Genomic DNA, 25,038 nt, shown 5'->3' on the forward strand with positions numbered 1-25,038 from the left:
GAAAACAAGCGAGAGAACACATTAGAGAAGGTAATAGTCCCAGTTTGGCTACTAGTTAGCAGCTTTCTGAGCGTCAGTTTCTTCAGCTGTAAAATGGGTGTAAAATAGCTAACAAATAATAACTTGTCAATATTATTTTGCAGGTACTTTATTTTTTTATATACTGTCTCCTTTGATTATCACAACAATCTTATCAGGTAGGTGCTAACAGGACCCCCTTTTACAGATGAAGAAACTGAGGCCCAGAGAGGTTATATAACTTGTCCAAGGTTACAGTTGGGTAGAAACAGGTTTGACTGCAAAACTCTATTTGTAAACACTGCATTCTGCTGCTGTCCAGCCTGCAGCCTGGCACAGAGCCAGCATTTGCCTCTGAAAGGAACCAGCAAGCACCTCTTGCCCTTGCAGTGCTTGAGCCCTATGCCCCACCCCACCTCCACAGAGCTAAGGTTCAGTACTCACAGGCAGGTACTCACCCCATCATAAACATCATCCAGCTCTTTGGGCTCCAGGATGAAGTCCGGGAAACCAATCATATCATAGATGGCATCTGCCTGAAGAGACCAGGTTAAGGATTTCCCTCCCCAGGCCTCCCCCAAAACTGTATTCTCCATCCTCACCTCCAGATGGCGCCCCAACCCTGGCCACTGCTCACTTTCTCCTTGGCTGCCTGGCGGGTCTTCTCGTCCATCCAAACCAAGTGTCCCAGAGCCTCCTCAAAGGCGGCTCGGATCTCGCTGATCATCCCCTCTGCCTGGGAGGGAGGGTGCACAAGTCAGCCTCCCACACACATTAATGCATCCTTGTCCCTGTCCACCCTGGTGCCCCATTCCTGTCCTTCCAGACTCTTGAAATAAGGTTGAGCATCCGGAGAGGATGAGAAAGACATGTGATTCGTGAAAGCACTGGGACTGTCATGGTTTTTTTCCAAATGAATCAAAAAAACTAATAAGTTAACTGAATTAACATTATAATTTAATATAGTGCTTTGATTTTTATCTGATTATAAAAGGCAGGCATTAATAGCAGAAAACTGGAAAACTGAAAGGAGTCGAAGAAAATAGATCATTTAAAAACCCTATCCCTCAGGGACTTCTCTGGCAGCCTAAGTGGTTAAGACTCTGGACTCCCAATGCAGAGGGCAAGGTTTTGATCCCTGGTCGTCCTGCGTGACACGGCACGGCCAAAAAAAAAAACAAAACAATCCTATCACTCAGAGATAACTCTAACATTTTGATTACCTATTTCTAATGTCTTTCCCTGATGGGATATTCATATATAATATAGAATTATGTTGTGCAACATATATATATATATATAAAAAACCTTTTTTTTCACTTAACAATCATCAATTTAATGCTGCCTTATAATCCACCCTAGTCACAATTTGTTCTTCCTGTCCTCTATATTGGACATTTAAGCTGCTGTCATTTTTGCCTATTATAAACACTGCCACTTACATCTTTGTAGGTAATAAAAGACAAATCATGTTTCTTTTTCACCCTCTCCAGATGCTCAGCCTTATTTCAAGAATCTGGAAGAACAGGGATGGGGCACTAGGGTGGACCAGGGACAAAGGATACATTTTTGCCTATTATAAGCAACACTGCCACTTACATCCTTGTAGGTAGTATCTGAAGCACAAACATCATCTCCTTATAAATAAATAAATATTATTTTTCTAATTATATAGGTAACATAACTCATTGTAGAAAACTTGGAAAATACAGAAAACTTAGAAAAAAAAAATCCCTCATAACCCCAACCACCGAAAGTAATCACCATAAATTCCCTCCCAGTTTTTTCCCTGTTGTTGTTTAGTCCTGAAGTCGTATCCAACTCTTTGTGATCTCATGGACACCCGCCAGACTCCTCTGTGCATGGGATTTCTCAAGCAAGAATAATGGAGTAGATTGCTACTTCCTTCGCCAGGGGATCTTTCTGACCCACGGATCAAACCTGCATCTCCTGTATTGGCAGGTAGATTCTTTATCACTGAGCCACCTGGGAAGCCTTTTTTCCCTTTATGTACATACAAATAGAGGCAGTGAATTTTAACTAAAATGAAGGGTAGTGTTGGAAGGACCTTGAAGACTCACAATTTCCTTGCTCTGCCGGTCAAATGTGGCCTTCACAAAGAGGGAGCCCAGAGCAAAGCCAAGAGCATCGTCGGTGTTGGAGATGCAGGTCTGCCACCTCGGTGTACAGGACTGGAAGGGCAAAGAGCGGGTCCCTAGAGATGGCTCTGTCCTCCAGTCTGAGGGTCTTTCTCTGTCTCTGGGGCCAGCCCCTCTCAGCTCCGCACATCAGAGCCCTGGGTTTGGGGTGCCATCTCTCCCTCAGACTCCAGGGAAAATGAAGAGCAACACTGCAAAGCATGCGAACCCCAGCAGTGAAACCTCAGGAGGCACATGTACGCTGCCCACTCTGTTCTCAGCACTCTCCTCCTCTTGGTTTCTCAGAGGCCCACTGGGGTCCAGATGTTTCTTACCCAGCTGTACATCTCAGTCTTACATCCAGTCAGTCCCACATGCCAGAAACCTGGGAATCACAGGTTCCTGCATCTCCCGAGCTCCACATTCAGTCTATCACCAGATTCTAATAACTCTGCTTCTTAATCATCTCCTCCATCCACCCTTTGCCACTTCCCTGCCCTATAACACTATCATCTCTTGTCTGAAGATTTCAGTGGCCTCCTAACTAGACAGTCCAACTCCATTCTCATCCCCCTCCCCTGTCACTCCCCACCATCTGTCTTCCATTTAGCTGCAGAAAGATGACCTAATATATAAATCCAACCAGTTACACCCCTGCTTAAAACTGTCCCAGGTTCTCCATCCCTGAAAGAAAGGCCAGGCTCCGTAGGCACAGCATTCAGGTCCCTCTATGGATCACCCCAGGCCAGCCTCACCAGCCTCAGCCTCTCGGGTGCCCTCTCCTCAAAGTCATGCCAGAACACAGGCAACACCACCACACTCCTCCTGGCCTCTGGGATCTGCGCATCCTACTCCTTCAGCCCGGAATGCCCTTCTCCCTTCCAATGCTCCACGCCCAGGTAAAACGTGCTACCCCACCTCTGTCCTACATCACAAAGAAGGTCTTTCATTCAGCGTGAGCACCTCAGAATATAATGTCTGTTTATGTATCTCCTTCCCCCACTTAACAGGGCTTCTTGAAACTGAGAACGGCACTTATTCATTTTCTTCTTCACTCTCATTATCAAAGTTGAGTGCCTACACATAGCGTGTACTGGTAAGTACTTCACTTATGTGAATTCAGTCCTCATAACAACCCCACAAGAAGTTTCTGTTTCTCCAACCCAGAAATGAAGAGACAAAATGGTGGTGGAGATATGCTCAAGGTCCCATGGGCCAAAAAATGGAGGAGTTTGGACTGGAAGCTAAGTTAGCTTGAATCTCAGTCATGTGCTCCACATGTAAATTAAATGGTATCTGACACACAAGGGCTGTGAAGCATCAGCCTGACTGGATTGGAAGGTGAGAGCAGAGTTAGAAAACCCACCTTCTTGGTGCCATAGAGGGTCTCCAGCAGCTTTTCTTGTGCAGACTCAAAGCGGTGGTCCAGGCTTGAAGTTGTCTTCTGTACCAGGTTCCAGATCAGATAATTGTTCAGGACACTGGTATATAAGTGACCAGAACATAAGATAAAGGCAGGAACCATTTCCACCCCCACAAAACCAGCTCTACCAACATGCAGATAACAGGAATCCCTTAGAGTCATTCATGGGCGTTCTCCCAGAATCCCTCTCTCTGATCCTGGGACCACACACCTGCCTGTAAAAGTTGGGGTGGAGCAAGGTATGGGAACAGAGACCACAGTGGGCCCCCTGAAGCCCCAGCCTAGGAGAATAGCCTGCACAGAGCCCTGAACCCCACCCCAGACACTGTGGGCTCCCCGCAACCTTGGCTCTGTGCGGTTGATGAGTTCCGACACCTGCTGCAAATAATCCGTCCCATACACCACCACAGGCTCAGAATCACCCAGCTCCAGCGGTGACAGCAAGAAGGACAGAAACTCCAGCCAATCCATGGAGGGTGCCAGGGCCTGTGAGCAAAAAGTCTCAAGCCTCCCTGCCCCTTGGCTTTCGGCAGACCCCTCCCCTACTGGTACACTGGAGCTGGGAGCCCTTTCCATCACCACAGCAACAGCTACCAGCTGCTTGATGGCCCCTTCCTAAAGTAAACCCATTTTTAGGCCTAAGTGTGCTTCAATCTGGGAACCCTGTCACTTACTATACATGGAAAACAACCATCTCTGATATTTAGTTGGGCTGCTGCTGCTGCTAAGTCACTTCAGTCGTGTCTGACTCTGTGCGACCCCATAGACGGCAGCCCACTAGGCTCCTCTGTCCCTGGGATTCTTCAGGCAAGAATACTGGAGTGGGTTGCCATTTCCTTCTCCAATGCATGAAAGTGAAAAGTGAAAGTGAAGTCACTTAGTCGTGCCTGACTCTTAGCGACCCCATGGACTGCAGCCTACCAGGCTCCTCCGTCCATGAGATTTTCCAGGCAAGAGTACTGGAGTGGGTTGCCATTGCCTTCTCCGTTAGTTGGGCTACAGATTTTCAACTATTTTTCAAACAGTTGGATCAACTCCCCAGACACCATGCAGGGTCCCTACATACCTGGCCTCTCCTCCAGAACCCCCCTTACCCAACTTCTCCATAATCCAAAGACTAAGAGGTTGATACCTGGTGCAGTAAGGGCCTTCCAGGGGATGCTTCCATTTCTCTTCTGACTGTTTTGTGGGCATCTTGTACAAGTTGTTACAGATTTTTAACATAATCCCTCTATGCAACCCCAGGCAACATAAAAGGGACCAAAGGATGGCCCAGTGGGGGTGCCCTAAAATGGACACTATTTTTCTTTCCAGGATAGCAATGGTACAGCCGGGAAGCTCAGAAACAGCAGGGAAACAAGGAGAGGACTGTCTGTCTCAGGTAGACAGCACAAAGGGGAGCTGGGTGGCCTGGGCTGGGGGCTGACCCCTTCCAGTGGTGTCAGTTCCTTGCCTGCCCCACCTGCAGCTCCGCGATGCTCATCTTGTGGTAGATCTTCTCCTCATCCCGCCGCTGGTCCTGGGGCACCGTGATGTTGGCCAGTTGTATCTCCAGCTCCAGCACCTGCCGCATCTGCTCCCGAGTGGAGGTTGGCTGTCCGCCCAGCAGCATCCCCAGCTCCTCCATGTAGTCCAGGTAGGCAGTAAGCACCTGTCGGGGCCCCAAGTCATCCTCAGAGCCCAGCAACAAGTCCTGCAGGCCGAGAGGACTGTTCCAGCTGCTGCCCCTGCGCACTGTTTCTTCTGTGGATCTTCCTCAAATAAGCTCTCTGAGATGACCCTCATCGTTTCTGCCATACTGCTTATCACCATCTGCTAGAATCTTTTTTTATTTATTTGTGCCCTTGCTCATCATCTGTTTACCCAAGGAAAAGGTAAATTCCAGGAGAGCACCATTCCAGGTTACAGAGGAGTATTTCCCACTGTATCCCAAAGGCCTGGAAAAGGGCCTAGCACAGAATAGGCTCTGTCCAGTGGGTGGCCCTGCTTCCCATATCCCTCTGCCCTTCTCATTTCCTGAAGCCCTTCTACTTTTCCCAGCCCATCAGTGACCATGTGCCTTCACTTAACAGCTGGGTGGGCCCCATGGAGGAATTCGGTCTACATTTGGCTTTCATTCCCTTCTACCTCCCATCCTGCCAGACTTCAGACTTGCTGCCTTCCCTTCTGGCCTCGAAGGGGGAAAAAAACACAGAGAAAAAATATGTAGTGACTCCATGTATGTACATGTATCAAATTCTCTGCTGGGGCTTTACATATATCTCCCACCTCCCCTGCCACCAGAGCCCAGGCAACCCCATAAAGTGAGTACTAGGTTCCGTTTTACAGACAACATGACTTCTTGATTCATACCATCAACAAGCAGATGGCAGAGTCCAAATGTGGCCCAGGCTCCATGACTCCAGGGCCACAGCCCCAGCACTGCCTGGGCTCAGAACAAACTCATGTCGCCTAGCCCCTGCTGCCACTTGAGCTGCACAGGAGCAGGGGCTGTGTGCTCTGTTCTCCACTGTGTTCTCAGGCTCTAGCACAGCATCTAGCACATCGTAGGTGCTCAATAAATATTGTTGACTGATGGATGAAATCCTGTACACAGACCCTCAGCCCTGCTCAGCACTGACTTCCTATGGACCTCCCAGGGACCACTTTCACTTTTGCCCCACCCTAGGCTCCTTTAACTGCCAAAGGCCATCTCTTCTTCCATTCTCTGCACTTCGAAATATCTCCCTTTTCCCACCTCCCCTCTTCCTTGCTGCTGATGTCAGAAGAAGTCTGAGTACCAATTCCAGTCATCCCAGCTACTAAGGGGGATGTTTGGTTCAACCAGTGATCTTGCCAACCCCTCCCCAACTCACCCCTCTCTCCCTACCTCCTTACTTTCTCCTTAAGACTTACTTTTATTTATTTATTTATTGGCTACACCATGCAGCTTTCAAGATCTTATCTGGGCCACTGGCATTGGAAGCATGGAGTCCTAAACACTGGATCACCAGGGAAGTCCCAAGACTTACTTTTGAGACTTTCCTGAACTCTGCAGATAAGATAGGATAAGAAACCTCTGGCGCTGCAGCTTCCCCAAGATGTAATCACAGACTTCCTACTCAAGAAAACTGGTAACACACTAAAAGCTGAGTTGACCATGTGGTTCTCTCCTGAATTCTCAAAATTCCTTCCTCCCCTGACTCAGGTGACATGAAAACCACAAATCTGTTCCACACCACTCCCCACTTTTGAGATTCTCTTTCCATTTCTTTTGGGATCAATGCTAAACTTGACCCATAGTGTTTATGTATAACAGGACTCTACCAACCTGTCCAGAAGGACTTGGTCCACTCTCCCCTCCCACTCCCCTCTCTAATCTGTCAACAAGACATACCCTGTCCCCTCTCAGAGCTTTTGCATCAGCCGTTTCCTTTGCCTAGATTCTCTCTCTCTTCTCCACAGCCTACCCTCACCCTAGGACCAGGCTGGCTCTCTGTTAAAGGACTCTCGGATTGCCACACTTCTCCTCTAACAGCAACTGTTCACAGGACAGCTGCATGTGTCCTGTTTCCTGCCTTCTCCACTGAATGGCAGTGTCTTGTTCACCACATGCTAGTGGAGGGTCTGTCTGAGGGATGCTTGGTAATGTTTGGGGGTGAATGGAAGAAGCACAAAGCCCTTCCTGGTTGCCTTGCTCCACAGAAGTCTCTCTTCCTCCCTCCGCCTCTTGAAATACAAGGATCTCCTTCTTTCTAGTCTCAGTCTTGCCTCTCTCTCACTTCTCCTAAGCCTTTGTCTAGGCTTTTAAGGAGAGGCCCCTCAAGCCTTTGGCTCCCTCCAGGCCTGTACTCTCTTCAGAACCCCACTCAACTTTCATATTTGCCTGCTGACCTCTCCAGAGAGATGGTGCCCAGCTCCCTCACACTCACATCGCTGAAACAGGCAACTCCCACTTCGAGTGTCTGCCACATACAGAATCATATACCTGCACCCTCCTGCTGTCCCCAAGCACGCAATGAAGTAGATGCTATGATCCCCATTTTTCAAATGAAGAAACAGCCTCAGAGACCTTCATCAACTTGCACCAAGCTGCCAAGCTGGGATTAAAATCAAGGTCTAACTTCAAAGTCTGTCTTTTCCTGTGATAGCAACACCCAACCCACAATGTGCTTGAAACTGGCTGTCCCTGTAAATACCCCAGATTCTCTAAGGACCACTCCATCCCACCATCATTCTGGCACACAGCCTCAACTATCTTTATCTCTTCCTCTTTCATCTCCTCTCTTCTAACATCCAGGCATTAACAATTCATGACTTGGACTTAATTATGTCTCTTGTGGGGCTTCCCAGGTGGCACTAGTGGTAAAGAACCTGCCTGCCAATTCAGGAGACTAAGGGTTCCATCCCTTGGTTGGGAAGATCCCCTAGAGAAGGAACTGGCTACGCACTCCACTATTCTTGCCTCGGGAATCCCATGAACAGAGGAGTCTGGTGGGCTACAGTCCACCAGGTCACAAAGAGTCAGACATGACTGAAGCCACTTAGCACACACGCATGTCTCTTGCATCTTCCCCTTCCTGATTTTCCTTCTGCCACTTCCTCCATTTGGGTCCTCAGAGACTCAGAGCCTGGAGTACTGCAGACACTTTTGAGTAACTGATCTCCAGACTCCCTCTCTTGCATCTACTTTTCACACCCAGCCAAACTGCCTTCCCAAAGCACTGCTCACTGGGGCAGTCCTGGTTTGCCCCAGAGCATGCAGTGGCTCTCTGGGGCCTATACAGTAAACTCAGTGTAGCATTGCAGGTCCCCTCAATAACTAGTCCCTACCCACCTTTCCACCCTCTCATCTGCTTTGAGCTCTACACTTTGCCAAACTGGACCCCTTCCTGTTGTTCAAACACACCTTAGATTTTCCTTCTTTAACACTTTTGTTTAAACTCGGCATGCCCCACCCAGCCCGAGATATTCTGCAGGGCCTGGCTCAAATGCAACCTCCTGAGGAAAACTTCTCCAGCTGCTGGATCTCGCCTGAGCCCTAGAGGCCCCTCTTGTGAGCCTTGCTCTCAGCTATCCAGGCCCATGAACCCATCTGCACTGAAAGCATCCTGTGACAGAGGCTTTGAAGTATACACCTCACAATGGGTACCTATAAGTGTTTTCCTGGAAAACTAAGAGAAAGGAAAGAAGGAAAGAAGAGAAGAAGAAAGGAGGAAGGAAAAGGTAGAAAGGAGCGAGGGAAGAATGCAGGGAGAGGAGAATGAAGAGAGAAAGAAGGAGGAAGGGGGGACTTCCCTGGCAGTCCAGTTGTCAACACTCTGAGCTTCCACTGCACGGGGTGGGGTGGGGGTGTTGGGGGAGTCAGGGTATTGAGGGGAGTGGGCACAAGTTCAGTCCCTGGTTGGGGAACTAAGATCTTGCATGCCCACACAGTGGAGCCAAAAATAAATAAATTAAAAGAAAAGAAAAAAAAAAAAGAAAGGGGGTTGGCTGGGAGACAGGATGGGCTCACCTTCCCCACTCTGACCCTGAGCAAAGGGAAAAGTAAACAGGGATCAGCCCAACTCAACAAGGGTGTCGGGTGGATATTCTGAGAATCCTCCTTACTTTCTCATTGGCGGTCCTGTTTAGGTAGTAATCTCGAGAGGGTAGAAAGAGCCCAGACTGGTCCACCTGCAACAGTAAGATAAGCAGTGAGCCCTCCCCCTGAAATCTGGACTCTTGTGCAGGGAGGCCACCCCAGCCAGCCCATCACAGGGGAAGGGAGTGTGGCCTCAGCAAATAGTCCATAAGTCCCTCTCCACCCTTCCCCAGCCCAGTACCTGGATAATATTGCTGTTGGAACTCTTAGAGTCGGCACTGACGTAGACAGTAAAGAAGGGGGTGGCCCTATACGTCCCTGCCACTGCCTTCAGCACCTCCATGAAGTTGTCCTGGTCCCAGGGCCCCGTAACGTTCCAGCCACCAATCTGAGTGGAGACCATGGTGGCACCTCTGGCACAAGGCCCCCGAAGCTCTCTGGGGCCACATCCTCTCCCAAGGCTTGTCTTGCTCCCCCACTCACAGCCTACCCCAGGAGCCTACCTTGTCAATGAGGTCTCGCAGTGGCTGGGCACCCAGCTCCTCGATGCGCTCCACCTGTAAGCAGGAGAGGTAGAAGCGCTGCGTCTTCCGTTCAGCTTCACTGCTGGAGTTGAAGGTGGTGTTTTCTGTCAGAGAGAACACAGGTCTGGATGGCAACCATGCTAACTGCTGAGAGGGGTCCGGATCCTTGCTTGATCCCTCTCCTTGTCTTCTCAAGGGGGCACTGCTCCTAATGTAGACATGGGAAGACTGTCAACCACAGCAGAGCAGAGCTTCCTATCCCTTGTCCAGGGAGACTCTGAAAGATCTCGAAGCCCAACAGATTCCCTGGTGTCTACAACCCCTCAGCAATGCTTCAGTGCTCAGAGAGTTCCTTCACTGTCCTCAGAGATCTGCTCCCTCAACCCAACTTCACCATTCAGGAGCCCCCAGTGTCTGCATCCCTATCCCAGGAGGGCTGGCAGTCATCCCCTTATTCATTCCTGGACATTTATTGAGTACCTACTAAACGCCGAGCCCTGTGCTGGCACGAAGCACGTACCTGATACAACGCTTCCCTGGTAGGCCCACTCACCAAGCAGGTGCTTCAGGATGGCTTGATTCTGGTCCCAGAGACTGTTGAAGGTGTTCCAGCGAGAACGCCCATCAGGTAGAGGGTTTCTCCGAATCCAGCCTCCGCAGGAGAACTGATAGAAGTCCTCACAGGGGCTCACTCCACGGTCCAGGGACTCCAGGATTTTTCCAGCCACTCGAATGCAGGCCTCTGTGAGGCAAGTGCTATGGGATGGGTCTGCGGCAGGGGACATGAGGGGTGGGGTGTGGGGAGGGTAGGGGACCGTCAGTTGGTCTGGGAGAGGCAAATGCTTTGCGACAGGCCATGAGGCCCTCCCTCCCAACAGGGAGGTTGGGAGGCCAGAGGACAGCTGGCTGAGGTCTCCCCCCATCAGCCTCCAGAGTCCCCACAGCTAGGAGGGCTAGTGACAGGAGTGGGAGTACCTACCTCTGTGGTACTGGACCCCCAGGGCCACCAAGCAACCCAGAAGCAGGGCAGCCAGCAGTAGAGAGACACCAGCCAAGACCAGCTCCAGCTGGGTGTGCAACCCCAAGAGGCGACTGGTCCTCTTCCGGAATCCCGCCTGGGGAACAGAGGAGGACCTGGAGTAGCAAGCTTCAGGTGGGCGACCGGACGACAGAAGTCCTCCTGGAGGGTGAAGGCCCAGGCAGTTTCCAGAGCCATGGAGCAAAGACTGCTAACAGGGTTAACTTGGGGCACAGGGGCAACGAGGCAGGCTGAGTTGAGCCCTGAGCCTGTTTTGTGCAACGTCATGGCTTAGAGTCGCCTCACCCATAGTCCTAGCGCAGAGGCCAGAGACGGAGCTGAGGTGGGGGCAAGTGACCCTCCAGGGCAACCCAGAGAGCTCCTGGGTGTGCCGGGCGTCATGCCAGGGCTGGGGGGCCTGGTGAGACAGGGAAGACCCCCTTGCCCACCTCCACGGCGTCCGGGGAGGCCCCGCCCTCTACGGGGGTCTCGGGAGCGTCTTCATCCCGCAGCGTGGCGCGTTTGTACTCCACCATCTGCCAGACAGTCGGGGCGCCGACCCAGGTCAGGCAGAGAGGGCTGCGCGCCCACGGCCCTGCCCCGGCGCCCCTCGCCCGGCCGGGCCCCTCCTGCCTCAAGTGCGGGGCCCCTTCCCTCCAGCCAGCCTGGGTCCCTCCGACCCCCGCCCGTCAAGTTAGTCCGCGAGCCGGAGCCGCTTCCCAACGCCGCGGGCCCCTCCGCTCCTTCCACCCCTGGTCCTCTCCCCCGGAGCCCGGGGCCCGCACTCACGTTGCCGCCGCCGCCCAGCTCCTGCAGCGCGACGCTCATGCTGGAGTCGGGGCCGGCGGCACCTTAGGGCTCCCGGCGGCTGGCTGTCGCCCAGGCCGTGGCCTCGGCCCGGGGCCGGCCCCCGCCGCCGCCCCCGCCTGCCGGCGCCCCCCTCCCCCCGCGGCGCGGCGCTCCGGGTAGGGGTGGGGGAGGGGAGGAGCGCGCCGGCCGCGCCCCGCCATCAGTCGGGCGCCCGGTCCTGGCTCCCGCGGCCCGCCCCACAGAGCTGCACCCAGCCAGAGCCACCCGCCCTCCAGAAGCTCCGAGTCTCCCTCCCCGCTTTGTGGTCAGCACCGCAAAGCAACACCCTCTTGCAAGCCTCCCTTAATTTACATTTCTTTGACCCAGACCGAAAACCCTGCTCAATCCCCGAAATTGCAGGCCCTCCCCTTCCCCTTCAAACACCTTTGAGAAATTACGCTCTCAGGGGAACGTCTTCCCCCAGCTGTCCGCACTGCCCCTCTTCAGCCAACACACACAGAGCAGCACGCCCGAGGTGACCCACATTCAGGGTGTCAGCACTGTATCTATACAGGGAGCACATAGACCCAAAGTACACAGGCAGGCACTCAGCCCAACACACGGTCCACAAACACACACACACACAACACCACGCACAGACTGCATGTTCACACAAAAGGTATACACTTACCAGGCACCCAGAGACAACGTGTGTTCTGCCCTGAGGTTCTGGACACACACACACACACACACACACACACACACACACACACAGTGCTTGGGCAGCATACACACACTGCGCACCCTCTGAGTCCACCCTTACACGCTGCTTCAAGACTGCACTTTTACTCTCCAAGATAATTGTTGTCATCAGATCATCTCACAAAGGGAGGGTTACAGATGGTGACAAATCGGCAGGGAAAAAAACAGCCATGCACAGATATTTAAAGAAAAGACGAGCTAACACTTCTAACTTGAGAAAAGCAAACCACTTTATTTGGGAGGTTTACAAGAAAAAAAAAAAAAACACCAAGCAATATTTAACTGAAAGGCAATAGTGTGGCGTCTATGCATCTGCCATCTGCCTTCCATATTGTCATTCCTTAATCAGGCCTGGTGGTGTTGCAGTCTGCTTCACTGAAGAGTGTCTGGTCGTTTTTTTTTTTTTAAAAAAAAAACACAAATTTTTTAAAAGTGCCTCATCCTCATCCCACCTCTCTCGGATTTGACCTGAGAAGGCTTGGAATGGCAGCAAATCCACACCCGTGTCTTGACTCTAACCTCAGTTCTCAAACATCTTGCTGTGAGCATCTCTAACAATTTTGAAATGCTCTTGTGGCTGAGAAAGGGTAAATGATGTATGACTGAGAAACTGCTGGATTTCTTTCTTTTGGCATTTTTCACCCCAAAACTGCATGTTCTCAAATAAGAGGCAGTACAGTGTCATAGTTAGGATGAAAGATTCTGGATCCAGGCTCAATTTCCTCTCTGGTAAAATGGAAATAAGAATAGTACCTATTTCAAAGGATGGTGATGAGAATTAAATGAAACAATACTTGTAAAATTCTTAGGACAATTTCTGGCACATAAAGGGTACTCTCGCTGCTATTGTTATTGTTGGTGTAGTTATTATTAAAATCCTATAGGTGGAAATGAGAATTGTATGGCTGGAGGAAGCCTGTTCTGTTTCCCAGATGGGAACATGGGTTCTAGGTTAATCAAGGGTTCCCTGAGTAAGGAACTTTCTCATCCAGCCGCACTGTGGTCTGCAGCAGCACAACCTTCTCCTGTCCACACGGGACAAGTCTCTGGAGTTTATGTTCAATAAGTTGACTATGTGGCATCACATTGCTGACCTCTCCCACTTCCCCCAAGCCTGGATGGAGGGAAACATGGCCACAGGGTCAGTCCTGTCATATAGAAAATCCCACCATGACATGGCCATGTGAGTAGAAGCAAACTTCTTTATAAGGACTTTCCAGCAACAGACTCATAGAAATAGTCCTATGGCTGTTGTAATACCATACTGTAAGTAGCAAGCTTATATAGCACTGTGCCATGGCCAGCCACTGTTCCAGGTATTTTTACATCAACACACTCATTTATCTTCATGGCACACAAAATGGCTTATGAAGCTTGTGAAGCCATTTTGTAGGTGAGGAAACCGAGGCATAGAGGGGCTGAGATACACAGCTAGTGAGTAGTAGAGCTGAAATTCAAATTCAAAGCCAGGCAATCTGACTCCTCTTTGGAGAGCAGTTTGGCAATATGAATCAAAAGGAGGACATACTTCCTCCCAACATTAGTTGCTAGTCTTCTGCTACATCTTCTCTGGATGAATAAGAGGAAGCACATAGTTTTCAAGCCAAACAGACCTGGATTCAAATCTGGGCTCCATTCTTTATCAGGTATATAATCTTTATTTGAAAGCTCTGATCTTTCATTCTTCTTCATCAAGGTGGGATCGTTTCTACTCAGTGTATTGCTGTGAAAATTAAATGCAACCACATAAGAAAGAGGCTGGTACCTCTACATACAGTATTTCCAGTTTCACTAGGTTTGGCCTAAATGGATATTTCCTTTCCATGCCTCTTTCATAACCCAGATAGTTTATCAGATTCACAACTATTCCTGACTACATGTTAAGTACCTTATGTATCATAGGCTTGGAGATTCTTCTATTTTATATAACTCTATTTTACTTCCTCTGTGTTTATAATATTTGACTCTGTTTTATTCTCTCATTCTATTATTTTTCTATTTTCTGCTCTTATTTTCCTATAAGTTTAATTTTATGAGGTCAGTTTTTCTCTAAATTGATTGTGAATTGAGAAGGAATGGAAAATGTTTTATGTGTTAACTTATAAGAACCATATAGTCATGAAGATAACATACACATTAGTACTCAATGTTGACAAAGATGGGGAAAGTGAGCATCTTCATATATTGCTGGTGGCTTATAAACTGACACAGTCTTGATGGTGGCTTATAAACTGACACAGTCTTTTTGGCAATATGAATCAACAGGTATGTGTACATAATTTTTTACCTAGAAAGTCGAATTCTAGGAAATTGTTCTAGGAATAAGCATGTTATCTATAGCATGTTTGTATCAATTAGCTTTGAATGAATAACAGACTGCCCAAACTTAATGGATTAAAATAGCAAACATTTATTACTTTTCATGTTCAGTAGGTTGATTGTGTGGTTCTTCAGGTCTGGGTCAGCTCACCAGGAGCTGAATGGCCTAGCTGAATGACCTCATTTACATGTTTGGGCCTCAGCTGAGATGACTGGGCCCAGTCTCTATGTGGTCTCTCCTTCACCAGGCTAGCCCAGGCTTCTTCATATGGTGGTATGAGAATTCCTAGCAACCAAAAACGTGCAAGCTCCAGTATATAAACACTTTTCAAGACTCTACTGGCATCAAATTTGCCAAGGTCCCCACTGAGAAAAGCAAGTCAAATGATCAGATTTAGGGATGGAGAAGAAGAGTCTACTTCTTGATTGGAAGAGCTACAAAATATTTGGGCCGTTTTTCTCCTATACCATATGTTCATCTCAGCACCATCTATAATAACAAAATGGGAGGGGATTCAATGTCCAAAGGTAGAGGTCTTGTTAAATAAATCAAACATACATACACACATCCAAACATTCCATCATTTACAAATGATGGAAAAGAGTTAATACTATCAGGAAATGGTCTCCATATAGAGTTAAGTGGGAGAGAAAAATAATTATAAAATCTCATTTTTGTGAAGCAAAAAAGTATAAAAGCATAGGTTAAAAAAAAGATTGAAAGGACATGCAACAAAATGTTAATCAATGTATCTAATAATGAGGTTACTTTTAACTTCTTTATGCTTTTCTGCATAAGAGCTAACAATTCTATTATCTAGCACTACCAAAGCACTTTATGAATGTTAACTTACTCAATCCTCATGATGACTCAGTAAGATAGAGTCTACCAATATCATTGTCCAGATGGGAGAAACTTAATAACATACCTAAAAAGGTCACACATCAAGGAGAAGGAAGATTCTTGCTTTGAATCTAAACTCCATGCTCTTAACCATGAATCTCTTTTTAAGTCAACTGATTTGTTTCAGGTCAGAGTGTGATGTTTGATAAATGGACTATACCATTGGTTTCAAAAGTTTTTTAAAAAAAAAATCACTAAAACTCTTTTATTGCAAATGTAATATACTCCAGAAGTATATAGAATAAAAGATGAAGTTCATTCTGCCAGGATCCCTGTACCATTCTCAGAGATAACCATTATTAGCAGTTTGGTGGAGAAGGCAACGGCACCCCACTCCCGTACTCTTGCCTGGAAAATCCCATGGATGGAGGAGCCTGGTAGGCTGCAGTCCATGGGGTCACTAAGAGTCGGACACGACTGAGCGACTTCACTTTCACGCGTTGGAGAAGGAAATGGCAACCCACTCAGTGTTCTTGCCTGGAGAATCCCAGGGATGGGGGAGCCTGGTGGGCTGCCGTCTATGGGGTCACACAGAGTCAGACACGACTGAAGTGACTTAGAAGTAGCAGCAGCAGCAGTTTGGTATGTATTTCTTTCTTTTACATGTACTTACTTATCTAAATACACTGTGTATGTGTGTGTAAGTGTGCATAGGTATGTGTCTATACTTTTTCACACATGTGAAATCACACTCTACACTTGTTATTTGGTGATATTTTGACAGGTCTTAAAGATCTTACCATGTCAATCCACACAGATCTGCTTCATTCTTTTTTGTGATTTATCAGCCTCTGCTAAAAAGAAGAATCCCAGAAATACCTTCGTGGTATAGGCTTTCTTTGAGGGACAGGGTGAGAGCAAAGGGTCCCCAGAGAGCTTAAGGAAGGAGAGACATGATCATGAGAGATGTAAAAGGATGACCCCTGAAATACTTGTAACATTGTATTTGTTTCATAGGACTGCTGTAACAAAGTACCACAAACTGGATGGCTTAAAACAGAAACTTGTAACTTACAAACTTAACTTATAATTTTCTGGCAGTTCAATGGTTAGGACACTGCTTCCACTTTAGGAGGAGCAAGTTTGATCCCTGGTCAAGGAACTAATGCCTTGGGATGCAGCCAGAAAACAAAGAACAACAACAACAAAAAAACACTAAAAAGAAAAACAGAAACTTACTCTCTCACAGTTCCGGAGGTGAGAAGTCCAAAATCTAGGCAGGGCCATGCTCCCTCAGTAAGCCCTAAGGAAGAATCCTTCCTTGCCTCTTACATCTTCTTGTGGCTCCTAGCAATGCTAGGTGTTCCTTGGCTTGCAGCCACACCAGTCCTATCTCTGCTTCCTCACAAGGCCTTCCCAAGCGTGTATATGTCTTGTGCATTTGTCATCTTCTTACAAAGACACCAGTAAGGCTGCACCCTAATCTAGTATGACCTTAGCTTAATTTAACTAATTAACATCTGCAAAGACCCTATTTTCAAATAAGGTCTATTCCGAGACCCTGTCCAGCTCACTACACAGGCCTACAGTTTCCGCTTGAATAAAAGTGTCATTAATACGCAACTGTTGAAAGGCATATTATTCTGCTGAGAACGTATGGATTCCCCACTAGTAGGTTTTGAGGGGCTTTCAAAAGAAATTCAATGCATTGTCAGAACAATCCAAACAAACTTTACTTCACTTTACCTGTGAAAATGAATCTTCATCTCATGGACAGGGATGCAGAACATCAGAATTTAAGTAGAGTATCATAATTTAAAGAACTCACTCTGGACTTCCCAAGTGGTCCATTAGTTAACAAATCCGCCTGCCAATGCAAGGGACACGGGTTCAATTCCTGCTCTGGGAAGATTCTACATGCTGAGAAGTGCCACAACTACTGATGAAGCCCCTGTGCCTAGAGTTAGTGCTCTGCAACAAGAGAAGCCACCACAATGAAAAGTCCATGCAACAGAACTAGAGAGTAACCACTAGAGAAAGCCCATGCACAGCAGTGAAGATCCAGTGCAGCCATAAATAAATAAAATTATAAAAAAAAATGAACTCACTCCAAATTTTCACAACATAGCTGAATCACGTATTACTATATCTTTACAATTTTGCACTTATGCCATAATCACAATGCAGCATATGTCTTACAGAAGTAAGATTATTTAAGAAGGAACTAACCAAATAAACTCCAAAATTGCTATTCCTCCATTCTCTCTCATTCTGAGAGGAGAAACCAGAAATGTTTCAATTCCCCACCCAGTGCTCTCATCTTATTCTTGGCAAGAACCCAGATGGGCCCTTGATCACTTTTGGTAGGGGCAGTGCATTACCTCCTGAGACAAGTCACTTCACCTTAAAACAAGTTCTTCTACAAAACTGTTAGTGTAGGCTCTATCATCTCTAGGCTTCACACTAGAACATGGAGGCTCAGAGAAGTATGTATGCATGTTATGCAAATACATGAGAAAAAGATTGGAATGGTATATATGAAAGATTTTGTGTGATTTTCCATATCTCCCTAAAATGTTACGAGTACCAATTCACTAATTTAAAAAAATTAATTGTGGGGTCAATTAGAAAACTATTTGCTCAAGGTCACATAGGAAGTGGTAGAGCTTGGATTGGAACCCAGGGCTGAACAACCTCCAGTAGGGATGGAATTCTTTGGCCTCTCCCCTAGTAACCCTGAGCTCCAGCTTCTCCTGTCCTTCCAGGTCTGGAAACTCTGCTCACCCAACAGGGCTTCCACCTCCAGCTCCAGCCCTCATCCCAGAGACCAGGACACAGCAGAGGAGGGTTTGATAGGGACAGGCCTTTGGTCTTTGGTCTTGAGTGAGGCTGTACAGGTGGCTTCCCTGGTGGTTCAGCTGGTAAAGAATCCACCAGCAATGCGGGAGGCCTGGGTTCAATCCCTAGGTTGGGAAGATCCCTGGAGAAGTGAGTCTACCCACTCCAGTATTCTGATCTGGAGAATCCCATGGACTATGAAAGTGAAGTCGCTCAGTTGTGTCTGACTCTTTGCGACCCCATGGACTGTAGCCTATCAGGCTCCTCCGTCCATGGGATTTTCCAGGCAAGAGTACTGGAGTGGATTGCCATTTCCTTCTCCAGGGGATCTTCCCAACCCAGGAATCGAACCCGCTTTGCAGGCAGACGCTTTACCTTCTGAGCCACCAGGGAAGCTCTCACCAGGCTCCCCCGTCCCTGGGATTCTCCAGGCAAGAACACTGGAGTGGGTTGCCATTTCCTTCTCCAATGCGTGAAAGTGAAAAGTGAAAGTGAAGTCGCTCAGTCGTGTCCGACTCTATCGACCCCATGGACTGCAGCCTTCCAGGCTCCTCGGTCCATGGGATTTTCCAGGCAAGAGTACTGGAGTGGGGTGCCATTGCCTTCTCCTCCATGGACTATAGGGGTCACAAATAGTAGGACACGACTGAACAACTTTAATTTCATTCAGGTCTTTGGTCTTGAGTGAGGCTGTACAGAGGCAATTCTGGCACTCCCGAGCCTCGTCCTAGAGCAGCCATGATGGCATTCGCCTTTGTGTCCTTGCAACTAACAATTGTTGGAGGAAGAAGACCCAGCACTAGGCGCCTCACCAGCTATGTGATTTAGAGGGAGAGGAAATGGGCTTCGGCGACGGTAGAGAACCCTTCGCCTTGAGTATGGACTTAATGATTATTATTCGGATGATTATTATCCTTATCAGCGCTGTCGTCACTGTCACCGAATGTGCGACACCTCCCTCCCCCAAGGCCAGAGATTGCGCCAGAGCCCCAGCCCGCCAGCAAGCAGGTGACGCCGCCGCTGACGGCCAGAGGAGGGAGAGAAGAGGGTGCGTGGTCTTCGGTGCGACGAGAACTGTCACGTGATCCCCAGCACCCAGGGCGGAGACGCCCTCTATCCCTCCCCTTCTACCTCCGGACTCACCGGCGCCCGTCGCGTCCTCAGGCGCTCCGGGCTTCCCCGCGTCACCTGCAGCCAGCGCGCCCCCCCGCGACGCCGTCATTCATTCCTCCTACACTGCTAGCGCAGCGCGCGGGCCTCTGGGGCTAGGAGAACCGCAGCGCGCAGCGCGCGCTTTGAGCCCGAGTTTCCGCACTAATCTCGGCTCTCTCCTTGGAGGAGTCTCGGTAACTGGGCCGACACGCGCGCACCAAGGCAGACCTGCACCCCCAGCCCTGTTGCTGGCGCCGAAACTCGGGCTCAAAGCGCCCGCCGCGCCCTGCGGTTCTCCCAGCTCCTGAGGCCCCCAAGTACCACCGGGGCACACAAGAGCCCAAGCATGGATATAGAAGAACAGAGACACTTAAGAGATAGACGTAGACACCTGGAGTAGGAAATGGCAACCCACTCCAGTATTCTTGCCTGAAAAATTACAAGGACGGAGCATGGCGGGCTACAGTAGTCACTGGTGTCGCAAAGAGTTGGTCACATACTCATGCCATGTACAATACATAATTTTTTACTGCTGTGTAAAGCAAAGGTCTTTCTCAAAATATTATAGCTTAAATTTAAAAAAAGAGAGACGTAGACAAAGACTACGACACAAAAAGAAATGGGTCACCAAGGCAGAGACACAGAGACGTCGAGTTAGACTGACAAATAAATAGGCACAGACAGAAACAGAAGGCGGTCACAGAAACAGACTCCAGATGAACAGTTTCAGACCCGAAGAGCAATCCCACACGAGAGCGCGCCAAAAGTGGGGACACCACCCATTGGCCTGAGCTATTCCTGCGTCCTGCGGGTTCCCGCACACCTTCCCGCGTATCCGACTCTCCCCCCGCCACGCTTCCGGTGTCCGCCCAGCTTCGAATGCTGGCCCTGCTTCCGGCCCCGACCCGCTCCCCAATTCCCAGTGCCTCTAGAAGCATCTCAGAGCTTGTGTGCAAGACTCTCCTCCCGCCCCTCGCATGCCGGGGTCGCTCCTGCCTTCCCCCCAGTCCCGCCTCTCCCCGCCAGATCCTGCACCCGTTGTGGCCGGTACGGTTCGCCCAGGCGCCACTCCCGCCAATGGCAGGACCCCCCCCCCCCATTTTCGCTCCCGTATCTCCGCAGAAAGCCGGAGGCGCTCGGGTCCAGGCACACACACACACACACACACACACACACCCCACCCCACCCCCGGCCCGCCTCCCTGCCTCCCACCCCTGGCCGGTTGTCCGCCCCTCCTTCCCCGCGCCCCGCCCGCCCCGCTCTGCGGCAGTCGGGCGCTCATCGTCATTCCGCTCTTGCCGCCGCCCCCGCCCCCCGCTCACCGCCCCCGCCCGGTCCCCGCTGCCGCCACCACCGCCGCCGCCGCCTGCCCAGCGGCCGGGGAGGCGGAGGCGCGGGGGAGGAGGCCCCGCTTGGCTCCGCAGCCCCGGATGCTGCATGACTTCATCCTTCCGCCGGCTCCCCTGCTGAGCGAGGGCCGGTCCGGCAGCTAGCCCGCCGCCCGCGCCCCGCCGCAGTCCCGCGCCCGCCATGTCCGAGATCCTGCCCTACAGCGAGGACAAGATGGGCCGCTTCGGCGCCGACCCCGAGGGCTCTGACCTCTCTTTCAGCTGTCGCCTGCAGGACACCAACTCCTTCTTCGCGGGCAACCAAGCCAAGCGACCCCCCAAGCTGGGCCAGATCGGCCGAGCCAAGAGAGGTACACGGCCGGGACCCGAAGTCGCCGCTTGACCCAGAAATCCTCCCCCGGGCGCCCCCCGGCTGCAGTTCCCCGCCAAGCGCCCTCAGCTCTTGCCGCAGACCAGCGCAGCCAGCCGCGGTTGGGGCGGGGGCGGGGGGTGGCGGGTAGAGGGTGGTCCCTGCTGCAGTGTTGTGTCCCCCTCTTCCCCTCTCCTGGGAACGCAGTGCCCCGGATTCGATGCTCGCCACCTCTGGAAGTAGAGCCTTGGCACACGGGCGAGGGGGAGGGGCCGACCAGGGCATTCGGGGCTGCCTGAAGTGGGGACGTTGGGCGACTGGCCGCTTCTACAGGATCAAACGCTGAGACGGTGTATGCTACGGAAGAATCTTCGCGAGGGGAGGGATGCCCATTGGAGAGTTGGCAGTGGGGCGGGGGGTTCGGTTGTCCTGGTTGTTTGCATGGGGAAGGGGCTCTGTTGGTGCCCGGATCGGAAGAGGGGTTGAAACCACAAGGTTAGGTTGGGGAGAGGGCTGGAATAGATGGAGATTCGGGTTGAGGAGAGGATCCTGTTGAAGGGAGGGTGGAAGAGGGGGATCCCATGAGCAAAAGCTTTCCGATCAGCTCGGAAGTAGGAGAGCTCAGGCGGCGGGAGGGTTTGGACTGGAAGGTTGAACGGCTGGAGTCTTAGGAAGAGGGGCGTTCCTCCGCAAAGAGAGGAGCGGGTCTATGGGAGCTGGGGGTCGGCCTTGGGTTGAATCGGCAGGAAAGAGCAGATGGGCAGGGCACTGTAGCACAGTGATCCCAGGGGCGTCTCTGGGCCACGGGCAGTAGCTGAGTGGGGCGCGAGGACCCGGGGCCCAATTCTCGCCGCTGCCCCCCGAGGCCGCGCGGCTGACGCGCTTTCTCCCTGCGCAGTGGTGATCGAGGATGACCGGATAGACGACGTGCTGAAGGGGATGGGGGAGAAGCCGCCGTCCGGAGTGTAGACGCGCCGGCTCAGGCGGCAGGCTCCGGGCCCAGCCCCGCGGCGGCCAGGAGCGCGGGCCGGCGATGCGGCTGCCGTCGCCCCCCGCCCCGGCCCAGGCGCCCGCGGGCGGGGACTGCAGGGCCGCGCCGCCTTTGGGTTGCAGTCGCTGCCGCCGCCGCCGCCAGGCACTCCGGAGCTGTCCGCTTCAGCACCACGGCGGCGGCGGTAGCGGCGGCGCGGACCGGCCCGGAGCCCGCCGCCGCGCTCTTGCACTTTAGAACCTCGGGCCGCAGCCCCACCCCGCACACCGGAACGGACAGAGACCCGCGGCCCTCAACCCCCGGCCCGTCCCCTCCCGCACGGCTCCCCTGCCCCGCCCCCTCTCCGGCAGGTCTGGTCTGCAAACCGACTGCCTGCCAGTGTCGGACCTCGCGCGCAGCCAGGGATGTTTGGCTGCGTATTTGCATGAGCTTCCCACCCCTCCGAGCCCAGCCGCTCCTCACCCCTACCCCTGTCTGGCGTGACCCCAGCCTCAGCCTCTTTCTAAGGGACTTCCTCAGCACATTTGTATTTTTATATCCGACTCTTTGTTTACTAATTCCCCTCATGGTTCATGCCCTGCCCCCCACGGTCTCGGCCACGCTCTTCTGCGCCTGGCAGAAAGGATGGATGTTGAGGCTGGGATGGGACAAGCCCCCAACATGGTAACCAATCACATGACCAGTCTGCCCATGCCTGATTCCAGGCGGCTCTCTGGCAGACCTCCTCCCCTCAAGGTATCACCTTCCAAGGGCCCAGGTCTGATTTTACCTTGGACCTTTGCGTCCTGCCCCTGGGATTCCAAACAGGGGCTGCACTGCATCTTTGGATGACACCTGTGGCCCTGGAGATGTTCTCAACCCCTGGGGGTGTCCTTTGTAAATGTTCCTCCATCCTCACTGTACCAGGAGTGTGTGAATAAACACAGACCTCCCTGTGTGTGTGTGTGTGTGTGTAGCTGCTGCTTTGGTTTGCTAAGAAGTCAGCCCCAAATGGCTCCAGTTCTTTTTAGGGAGGGGATAAGGTACTTGGGAATCTCAGGTGCATGTTACTGGCAAAGAAGGGTTGGCAAGTAAAAGGCAGGTCAGTCTGGCCTGGAAACACCATAATAGCGTGGTCTCCTTGGGTAAATAATACAACCTAAGCAGGATAGGTCACCAGAGTTGGGGCTGGAGCTGGGGTCAGAAGCAATCTAGATTCAAAGTCTGCAGCCTTCTGTCAATTAATCTAGGTTGGATGGGGGTCAGTAGCAGGCCCCAGGGATGTAAGTGTCCAAGTCTGGCTGGCATGCAGAAGGGTTGTGCTGGAGATGAATTACTGGTGATTCAGTATGGTGGGGGAGGCAGTTGGGGAATCCAAGAGAGGTCTGTACCTGTATTTTTTTCATGTGGGGTTGCTTCCATCAGCTCTATATTAGACATGATGCCCCTGGGGTGTGAGCACCTTGGACTTGACCACCCTGAGTCAGGAATACCAAATACTTGAGCCTGGAGCAGAAAGGGAGGCTGAAGGACCATGTTTATGGCCTCACAGCTGAATGGCACTGAGGAAGTCCTCATGATCTGAGTCCTGGAGGAAGCAGGATGGGGTGGGAGGTCTAGGGGGTGAGAGGATCTGTGCCCCAACGGCCAGCTGAGCCACACTGAGCTCTTTGCCCTTCTGCATAAGGTAGAAATGAAACTGGAAACCATTGCCATAGGTTGCATGCCTCAAGGACCAGCCATAATGAGCTTGAGCATAGTGTCTTGTCCGAAAGTGGGGGGCAGCAGAGGTCAATGAGATGAACCGACCCGCAGGGACCAGCACTCGGCTCACCTGCAAGGCAGATAGAGAAGCCATTGGTGAGAAGCCCACCTCCAGGTTCTTAAAGGTCAGTACTGCACCAGATCCCCTCCCAGTGAGACCTCAGGTTCTACCCTGCATCCAGTAGCTCACGGCTTTCCATGGCAAAAGGCTGAGGCTCCCTCTCTGCCTCTGGCTGTTCCATGGGTGTCAGGCTACATCTTAGATAGGTAGGAGCATGGGAATGATGTCAGATGCAGGGGGCACTGCTTTCCTCTCAACTGCTGACCTTCTCTATCTGGGGTCTGGCCACAACCTCATCTCTGTGGCAACTCAGTATCCAGTCCTCAACCTCTGGGAGCCTGCCCACTCCAGCCCCCTATAATCTTGACCCAGCTTAACATCCTCTTCCTTCAGGTAACCAGAATCCTGAAGGTGACCCACTACTTGCTCCAAACCATGCCTCCTCTGGCTTCTAAGTTCTTCAAGTCTCCTAAAACCTTAACCCTTCATCCCCAGCTCTTTAAAAAAAAAAAAAAATTATTTATTTATTCTTGGCCTTGTGGCCTGTGGGGTCTTAGCTCCCCAACCAGGGATCAAACCTATGCCCCCTTCAGTGGAAGCGAGGAATCTTAACCACTGGACTACCAGGGAAACCCTCCCCAGCTCTTGAACAGCCCTCTTTCCCTTGTTGCTCCCTCACCTCATTTAGCACCTGGTCCACAGTGTGGACACCTTCAGAGGACACAGTCCAGGGATCCTGTTCACCAGTCAACAGGGCATCCAGTGTGCCCTTCTCAAGCACCACGTCGAAAGAGCCACTAGGGAAGCCCAGTGCCCGCACATCCATGGTCTCCCATCGCAGCGTGGGCACGTGGGCATACCGAGCCCTCATGGCAGCCACCACTACTGATGAGTAGTCCACACTGGTCACATCAGGGAAGCCCCCAAGGAATATCTCGTAGCTCAGGGCACTGTTTCCACAGCCTGGGGTGAGAAGGGGTGGGTGACAAAAGGTCTAGTTAGCTTTGGTTCTCACCTCCGCAATTATCTATCCACTCTTGGCCTGTTTTCTTGAATCCCAAAGGCTCCTGTACTGAGGGAGAAGCAGCATGGTACAAGAGCATGAGCCCAGGAGTCGTACAGATCTGGGCACATGTCCTGGCTCTATCACTCCTGGC

At 51.1% G+C, this 25,038-nt stretch overlaps 2 protein-coding genes across 9 annotated transcripts in view; one reads left to right on the forward strand and one right to left on the reverse strand.

Annotated features, from left to right (window-relative positions):
- Positions 1-25,038, reverse strand: part of ECE2 (endothelin converting enzyme 2) — a 32,549-nt gene that overhangs the window by 2,860 nt on the left and 4,651 nt on the right. For 2 of the 8 annotated variants that reach the window (NM_174046.4, XM_059885669.1), the window contains exons 2-13: positions 24,561-24,844; positions 10,646-10,781; positions 10,220-10,435; positions 9,646-9,770; positions 9,384-9,530; positions 9,169-9,234; positions 5,042-5,230; positions 3,923-4,065; positions 3,523-3,637; positions 2,100-2,210; positions 656-754; positions 477-554 (exon numbers count right to left, since the gene is read on the reverse strand). In NM_174046.4, coding sequence (NP_776471.3) covers positions 477-554; positions 656-754; positions 2,100-2,210; positions 3,523-3,637; positions 3,923-4,065; positions 5,042-5,230; positions 9,169-9,234; positions 9,384-9,530; positions 9,646-9,770; positions 10,220-10,435; positions 10,646-10,781; positions 24,561-24,844 — 1,709 coding nt within the window. Of the gene's footprint in view, positions 1-476; positions 555-655; positions 755-2,099; positions 2,211-3,522; positions 3,638-3,922; positions 4,066-5,041; positions 5,231-9,168; positions 9,235-9,383; positions 9,531-9,645; positions 9,771-10,219; positions 10,436-10,645; positions 10,782-11,133; positions 11,221-11,473; positions 11,572-23,576; positions 23,891-24,560; positions 24,845-25,038 lie in introns of those variants that run through there. The other 6 variants (NM_177956.3, NM_177958.3, XM_015472163.3 and 3 more) reach the window with 6 other exon arrangements.
- Positions 20,861-23,016, forward strand: CAMK2N2 (calcium/calmodulin dependent protein kinase II inhibitor 2). Its single transcript, NM_001114514.2, has 2 exons — positions 20,861-21,087; positions 21,985-23,016. The coding sequence occupies exons 1-2, from the start codon at positions 20,919-20,921 to the stop codon at positions 22,053-22,055; spliced, it is 240 nt and encodes a 79-aa protein (NP_001107986.1). The 5' UTR covers positions 20,861-20,918; the 3' UTR covers positions 22,056-23,016.

The sequence above is a fragment of the Bos taurus genome, chromosome 1, assembly GCF_002263795.3.
Source record: "Bos taurus isolate L1 Dominette 01449 registration number 42190680 breed Hereford chromosome 1, ARS-UCD2.0, whole genome shotgun sequence".
Lineage (NCBI taxonomy): Eukaryota > Metazoa > Chordata > Mammalia > Artiodactyla > Bovidae > Bos > Bos taurus.

Bases quoted from the DNA above. Each gene is read 5' to 3' on its own strand.
- CAMK2N2 (NM_001114514.2), top strand. From the start codon at position 20,919: ATGTCCGAGATCCTGCCCTACAGCGAGGACAAGATGGGCCGCTTCGGC. The intron at 21,088-21,984 runs GTACACGGCCGG...CTCCCTGCGCAG, and splicing joins GATCGGCCGAGCCAAGAGAG to TGGTGATCGAGGATGACCGG.